The sequence below is a fragment of the Coffea arabica genome, chromosome 6c, assembly GCF_036785885.1.
Source record: "Coffea arabica cultivar ET-39 chromosome 6c, Coffea Arabica ET-39 HiFi, whole genome shotgun sequence".
Taxonomy (NCBI): Eukaryota; Viridiplantae; Streptophyta; class Magnoliopsida; order Gentianales; family Rubiaceae; genus Coffea; species Coffea arabica.
The window spans coordinates 56,437,366-56,445,724 of record NC_092320.1 but is presented as its reverse complement, the minus strand read 5'-3'; the positions used below and the strand labels follow the sequence as shown (position 1 = coordinate 56,445,724).

General features: G+C 35.4%; 1 protein-coding gene across 1 annotated transcript; it reads right to left on the bottom strand.

Annotated features, from left to right (window-relative positions):
• On the bottom strand, positions 1-5,620 carry LOC113693321 (actin-like). The gene is made up of 2 exons (XM_027211877.1): positions 5,112-5,620; positions 1-61 (listed from the first exon to the last, which is right to left on the bottom strand). The coding sequence occupies exons 1-2, from the start codon at positions 5,618-5,620 to the stop codon at positions 1-3; spliced, it is 570 nt and encodes a 189-aa protein (XP_027067678.1).
• Between the last annotated feature and the right edge of the window lie 2,739 nt (positions 5,621-8,359).

Sequence of the window (8,359 nt, the reverse complement as noted above, 5' to 3'; positions counted from 1 at the left end):
TTATATTCCAACAATAACAGGAGCTCGACGAAATCTAAACATATAGATATCAAGTTCCTGGCTGTTAAAGAAAGAGTACAGAGTGGACAGTTATCAATAGAGCATATCGGGACAAACTCCATGGTTGCGGATCCGCTTACTAAGGGATTGCCACCCAAAATGTTTCATGAGCACACTGCTCATATGGGTGTCGTATTAAATGGTGTATAGTTTTAGTGGGAGATTGTTGGACCCTTAATCCAACATTGGACTTATATATGAATAATTATGTATTGCAAGCTGTCAATTAAGGATAAACCCAATTAAAGTGATCAAATATAGTTTGGATTTAATGTATCTAATAGGGTGTGGGCCTTTAACGTGTAGAGAATTATGGGCTCCTATTTCTATGATGGGTTGAAATAGGGTTCCAAAAGATAACAGGAATATTACCTATAAATAGAGTTATGGTCCCCAGGTCACAAGTATCATTCTAGTTGTCGTATTCCTAATACCACGAAACAACTCTTCCTTGATATCCCATCGTCAGGAAAGATACCAGAGAGAAACTAAAGGGTTCTCTCAAAGGATCGGTAAATACGTGTGGACCTGGAAGACCACCCAAATATCTTTGGAGATTCATATATCAGTTTATCGATATGGATTCAGGTACGCTTCCGCTATGTTTACTATTAATTTATTTCTTAATAATTGTCATATAGATTTTGGGTTTAATAGGTGATGGTTTTCACCAAAAGTTAATATGAATTGCCACCCTAACAAAGTCGACTACCTTCTCACCTGAACAAAATTTATATCATAACAAGTATGGACTTTAAAGCCATGATAACATGAACAAAAGAATAAATTAATTGCAATAAAAAGAAAAGACTGCACATGCTGATACCTATATATATGATTCATTGTCTAGAGTAAATTTCCAGGAAAAATAAATCACTTAACCCCTTGGTTTTTCAAATGGTCACATGATCCCCTCAAGGTTTCGAGATGTCCACATAATCCCACGTGGTTTTATATAAAGTAGAAAACGGGCAGAAAGCAACAATAGCTACAGCTATGTTTGTTGAACCAAACACATTCTAAAATGTATGTGATCGAACCATAATATTCACTTAAGACTCCTATAATTCTTATTTGCATCTATTTTAACCACTATAATTTTTGCGTTTATCTACATAATTCTCCTATAATTTTATGGAAGGTGGTCCGACTGTTGTTCCAATTGGTGTTAGTATTTCAACTAATGACATTATGTGTGCTATTTTCTCTCAAGTTTTCACTTTACATGAAACTATAAAGGATGATGCATATTTTGAAATGTTAGCAGGCTTATATGATAATTTGTGAATCTATAAGGGCTATGTGTAATTTATCAGAAAAAAAAAATCTTTAACGGCAGAAAACAGTCTTGAAGAGTGTAGAGAGAGAGAGAGAGAGATGCAACAATTAACGGCTGCAAAGCATTCTATCCTGGGAAAGAATAATCAAACAATTTACTGCTGCAAAGCATTCTATCCAGAGAAAGAATAATCATACGTCTATTTTCAATGGTCCACATTAGTGTTTCTTGTGCACCTAATGGTTATTCCGGTAGAGCTCAAGATAATCAATATCCAAGATAATCTACCACGAGAAAAGAGAATTCAACAAGATTATATAGATTTAAAACCATTTCTTGAATTGGACAAGACTGAGGCTTGTATTCACAAGATTTTAACACTTAAGTTAGCATCTTTTGCAGGGCTAAAATCTAACTCTCTGCCTTGAATGAAATTATAAGTTGGTTCTGAAACGGCACATTTTGATTTTTATTACTTGCTTAGTCATGTAAGCCTATGAAGTTAATGACCTGAATTTAAAAGTTTAGCAATTTTAATAGTTTAGAATCCACTTACCACCATCTTGGTTAAAGTAGTTAACCAGGAATTTTGAAAATTTGTTAAATGGTAAACGCATAAATTCAATAATTGGCACGGCAAAAATGCCATGATGCATGACTAAGCTCGAATGAAAGCGTGATACTTGAGTTAGGATGGAGACGTGATATTCCAGGATGTCTAATTCCTAGAATACTTTATGATGCATTTTAGTTCTTTCTTGTTTTATTTTCAAAACAAAGAAAATTTTCTAGAAGCTTTCAAAAGTATTCGTTTGATACTTTGCAGAAAGGCTTGAAATTTTCGGGAAGCTTTAGAGTTTGTTGCTGTTGAAATCAATTTGGTCATGAGGCAGCTCATATTAACTTTTTATTTTTGCAATTTTGGATGGATTGATTTGTCATCAACAGTTGGCTTGTTAGTGGGATAAGGATAAATTCTGCAGCCAGTTTACCATACGTTTAATTCAAGGAATAGTTTTCGAATTTCCATTAACAAACTGTGCTAAAACTTGAATCCTAATTATGAATTATGGAACATCCCCTACTTATAAATTACAGAACTTCCCTTTGGCATCCTCCGAATTCTCCCCAAAAGGGTGTTTTTTTTTTTTTTTTGTATTGCATAGCTGCAGCTACTGAGAGTTGAGGAAGCAGGGGATTCAGGAAATTGTATAGGAAAAGAGACGAGTTTTTGTCACTATCTTCTATTAAGTTGATCGGAAAAATTTGCACCAAATTGAGATGAATCTGGTGAAGTAATTTGTTGCACTCATATTGTTAAGAAAAATATCTCAGCTTAAATCTTCGCGATGGGTGAGGTCTCAAGCATAAGTTGGTTTGCTTTAAATTTCTTTTCCAGATTGTTTAACCAATGACCAAATTTACTAACTAAATTTTATAACCAATATTGAAATTAGAAGCAACATCTTTATAAACTTTGGAAGTGTCTACATGGGAATTTTGGAGCAAAAGATTGCGAACTCAAAATACTTGTTTTTCAATTGGGCTCAATAGTAGGTTGTGCATAATTATCAAACCCAGTCTGACGGTTCAACCGGTCTACCTAATAAACCAAACTAGACGAGTCTGAATTAGTAATTATATTGATCAACAAAGAAACTAGTTGATTACTCATTCACCCCTTTGGTTTAGCCGATAAGATCTAGAAAACTGATCGATTCAACCATCTATACATTGATCATATTACTTTAAACAAAATATATATATCATTTTATTTTTAAATTAAATAAGAAACAGATCAACTGTTGCACCCACGATTGAATCGCTGAATCATTAAACTGATTGCCACATTGGGTTGGTCTCCGGCCGGGTTTAATTACTATGAGATTGTGATTGAAATCAGGAAATCGTTGAAGACCTGCCCAAGCTTGGTCAATAAGAGCCCGAATGCAGCATTATCCTAATGCTACCAGGCCCAGATCTAGCATTATTCTAGGGGAACTTGGGCCCATGAAAAGCTATACATCACTTAGATATGATCTCCAGTTTTTTTTTTTTTTTTTTTTTGAAGGAATGTGATCTCTTCAGTTCAATTACAAAACTGCTCCATGTGGAACTAAATTAAACAGAACCCTATTTTCTAAACGTTTAAAATTGGGAAACTTTTCAATATTTGTACAATGATAAATTTAATTATGTATTTATCAATTAATGGAATACTTTTTTTTAATTACTGTCCCACCCCTTCTTCCTATTCTTGACTATCACACACAAAATTTGAACCATAAATGTCATAGTGGAAAAGATTCTAAAAATCCTTCCTGATCACTAGATCGAACATGGATTACATTACACTTCAAAATGTAAACAAGACCTCTCATTGAGCTAGTTTGTGGTTCTACTAAAAGTTTGAATTTCAACTCTATGCCATTCTTCAACAGAAAGGAATAACAAAAAATACACTGCATATTTTATTTTATTGATGGAAGCAATAATTTACTTCAGCGATTATAAAGCTCATAAGTAGTTTTGGTGCACCACAGACGGTCTCCGTTCCGAGTATTCAGACCTTGAGATGCACATCTGGAAAATTCAGTAGAAATTAGCTTCTTAGTAATGGGCAATCAATCTTCTTTTATAACTTCTTAGTCTTCTTATCATTTTCCAAAAAGACATATATAATAGCAGCCTTGGACGTGGATTTGTTTGAAAGCCAATTTTTTTTGGACCCTTGTGTGGAGTTTATACAAATACAATTTCTTAAAAAGCATATTTAAGTAAAAACGTTCAAAAAACACATTAAAAGGATCTATGGAGAAAAAGGGTATAAAGTTCCGTTTGGCATATCGGAGATGGTGTATTATCCTATACAAAAATACCAAACGATTTCTAAAATCACCCTAAAGGCATCCCATGGAAAGATTTTCTAATAGAGTTTTTCTTTTATAAAAAAAACACCCTAAAATATATTTTGTCAAAATCACAGAGGTATTTTGTCAAAATCACATAGGTTTTACTTCTGTAAGCTTGCATATGCATACAAATGCTCGTTTGAGATTGCAATGACTTTCAAGGTTTGTTAGGAAGGATTGTCCACTTTATGTGAAGTATGATGCTGGGGTCTTAAAATTGTGCACGCTGCTCTAAGACATTGTTATTTCTTTGATCTTGATGAAAGTAACTTAATGACCAAAAAGTAAGCCTATATCACCACTTTGATTGTCAAATTGCTAAACCATTGGGAACGATTCATCAATTCAAATACAAATCCTTTTCTTGTTTATTACAACATGTTTTGGTGAAAGAGGAATAACACACCTTTCAATAAGCAGGAGTAATCAGTCTTATTGACCCAGAGACCAAATTTAGGAAGAAATTTTATTTCGGTTGGGATCAACTATTTAATAAATTTAATAATTGGTTTTAAAACAAAGATCCTCACGATCTTATGTAAATTTTATCTAGTGTGAAATTATCTCATTCAATAGGTTTTAGAAACTTTTGCTAATTCCTATATGCTGCAAGTTTGCTTTTGCAGTGCAAAAGATACTTTATATTCAAAAGTCTCAACCTTGATTATTATACCCTTTTTGATCAAACCCCTCTCCATTTAGACTAATGAATTGTATATTGGTGATTAGTATGTGTCATTATACAGAAAACTCTGACCTAAACCACGTCACCAATAATCAAGACCATGTTAACTGCTGATGAATTAGGTACCAGAAACTTGGCAAAAATTAACATAAAATTGAGTCTTAAAAGGACTTACCGTTCGAAAGTGTTGAGTAATGCTAGAGCTGAACCTCCAACACCTGCATTGTACATCCTATTGGGCGGTGCCACATTCCTGAACATCTTATTGGCAAATTTATGATTGATTTCTCTAGCGATTAGATCAGAAAATTTGAAAGCTAAAGTTGAGCTGCCAAGCTCCAAAATTTCTTTGGTAATACCCTCTACAAAACCAGGAAACAAAGTCGAGCCAACAGTAAGCATAATGTTCTTAAACAAATAATTCCTGATACCAATGTCACATTTCATGATGCTGTTGAAGATCATTTTATGCACACCTACGTTTTCCCTATCTTTAACGAATCTTGCCGAAGAAGGCTGGAAGAGAGCCTCGGGATTTCGAAATCTCTGTGAACGGAAATTCATGAAATGCCCGCAAGGCAACTCATATTCCTCATTAACTGGTGAAGGAATTTTCTTTGCTAACTCCAGTTCTTGCTGGATGTTCAGAGCAACGTAAGCTGCTTTATTCTGCACAAGTTTCATTATCTGTCTGCACAAAAACAAGAATCGTGAGGCGCCTCAGTTATTAGAGCTGTTAGATGATCCAAAAGATCGCGGCCACCAAAACTTGATCGAGAAATTGCACGAAGAAGTGCATTTCCCTCCGAAACTGGTACTGCTACGGTTGAATGCGCACCAGAATCAAGCAATATACTATAAAAAAAAATTCACATAACAATTAAGCCAATTAATCATTCACAATAAATGTAATGCCCGCACGCCCGCCGGGTTGGGCCAATACCTTTTTGAGTTGAAACTACGGGTTCAAAATGTTTAACCCAAAATTATTAGTAACCCGACAGATCGAACGTATATTTTTCCTTTTCTTTTCCAAGTTTTGACGTGGGATATCACACTTTCGCTACCTTAAGAATTTTGCGACCTCGCAAAGGCCATTGCGATCCAACTAACCACTTAGTTATGTGCGGATTCTAGAGGTAATTCGTATGGGCTCTAAAAGTGGCCCTGTCCAATTTTGCACTTAGTCTCACACGGCACTTAGTTTCTTGTAGTTTTTGCATAGTCGGAAACACACCACTTGGTCCTAGACTCACCCCATGCAGAGACCAAGCGAAATTCACTCTGATACCATTTATAACGGCCAGTGCCTATCAGGTTGACCTAATACTTTTTTGAGCTAAAACCACAGGTTCAAAATGATTCGTCCAAAGTTATTAGTAATTGAACGTTATATATATTTCCTTTCCTCTTCCGAGTTTTGATGTGGGATATTACACTCTCCCCACCTTTTAGAACTTTGCGACCTTGCAAAATTCATTGCAATCCAATGGACCTTAGTCTTGCGCGGATTCTAAAGATGGCTCGTATGGGTTCTAGAGATGACTTCCGTCCAACGTGACACTTAGTCTCGTGCAGCACTTAATTCTTTACACTTTCTTGTGTAGTCAAAACCACACCACTTGGCCCCGGGCTCACTTCGTGCAGAGATTATGTAAGGTTTGCTCTGATACCAATTGTAACACCCCATAGCCATTGAGTTGGCCCATTACCTTTTTAAACTGAAACAACGGGTTCAAAATAGTTAATCCAAAGTTATTAGTACGGATCGAACATTATATATTTTTCCTTTCCTCTTTCGAGTTCTGATGTTAAAATTTAAAACAACATTTTTTAATGGCTGCACTCGTTAGTACACTTAAATTACACCTTATTTACCATGTGAATACACATCATAATCACAATTATTATACTTTCTAAATGTTGATACTTTCTCAAATTAACTATACTTTTTCATTAAAAAAATTAACACTTGAGATCCGTCAAGCATCTCTTAGGTACTCGTGATAGACCTGCATTAGCCATATCGATTTATCAATAGCTCTTATTCAGGACTAACCCAACAGAAAAAAATAGAAAAGGAATACTATATAAACCTGCCAAAAAGGAAACCTCCGAGACAAATGGAAGTTTGAAAATGAATGAACAACAACAAAGAGTTTTTTATTTTGAGGAACGGGTGAAGTAAATAGGTAATTTCCTTATTTCCATTATGTTTCTGAAAAAATGTTCATTTATACCCAAAAACTCGAAAATTTGTGCTTCCAATAATCAAAACATCCACTAAGGAAATCAAAACATGTTATTTGTCAATCTGTTTTGGCTTAGTTGATTACACGTTTATGAAGTTCATCTTTTTTGCAAATATAGTATTTATGAAGTTCATCTTTTTTGCAAGTGTGGTATTTCTTCTAATTGGTCAACATTATTAGTAAATCCTCATCATTTTGGAGTATAGTCAATGGACCTTTAATTTGCAAGGCATTATCTAGAATTCAGATACTGGAAAGATGATACATAAACAACAAAATCATGGACTCAAGTTTTATTATATATCAAGAATAAAAGAAACAGATAGTGAATCCGAAGTTGAAAAATCCTATTGCTTAAGTACTTGACTACTAGTGACAGAAACTATCAAGTATAAATGACGTTCGAAAAAATTAAGACTAGTAATCAACCTACATAAAACTGCTTGGCAGATTTATAGAACTCTGCTAAATAATTGAATCAAAACATCATCTAAAATCTCATGACCACCCCAAAAATTTATAGAACTCTATGCTGGAATTGGCTTCCCACTGATCACGGTCTCCATAAATATCATCCCCATAACGCCAGCTACGGGTATTAGTATTCTCATCCCGCCTGTTACCCTCAGAATTATCGTTCTCATGTGCAGAATGGTATTCAGATTCAGTACTGTATTGCGACTCCTGCTCCACCTCAGGCTTCCAAGTTAAATACATCCCAGGCTCAGGCTCAGGCTCAGGCTCAGGCTCAGGCTCGGGCTCGGGCTCAGGGCTCTGCGAGGAACACGTCCCGGGCTCTTGAGAACAGTGATGATATTCATGATCATGGGTTTGGGAGTAGTCATGTGAGCTACAGCCGGAGTAATAGGTCTCTCGATTCACGTACGCATCGCGATCATAATAATTCACGGCATTTTGCACTCCCCTTGCAGCCTGCTTTTGCCTCTTTTTCTCTTGCTCCCGTTCGTGGTAGTCGCAAGGGCAATAATAGGTGCCCAACTCAGGATCAAACTTAGTTTTGTAATGTTTCCTCGCTGGATTCTTCACAAGCTTTCGTAAAAAAGACATTGGTGAAATCGGGTGATGGTGTTGTACCAAAATTTCTTCTGTAAAGAGATCTATGCTTTGTTGTAGTTGTTGGACTGCATGCATCCCTGTTTATATAGACATT

Bases quoted from the DNA above. Each gene is read 5' to 3' on its own strand.
- LOC113693321 (XM_027211877.1), bottom strand. From the start codon at position 5,620: ATGAAACTTGTGCAGAATAAAGCAGCTTACGTTGCTCTGAACATCCAG. The intron at 62-5,111 runs GTAAGTCCTTTT...TTTCTTTAACAG, and splicing joins TTACTCAACACTTTCGAACG to CCAGGAACTTGATATCTATA.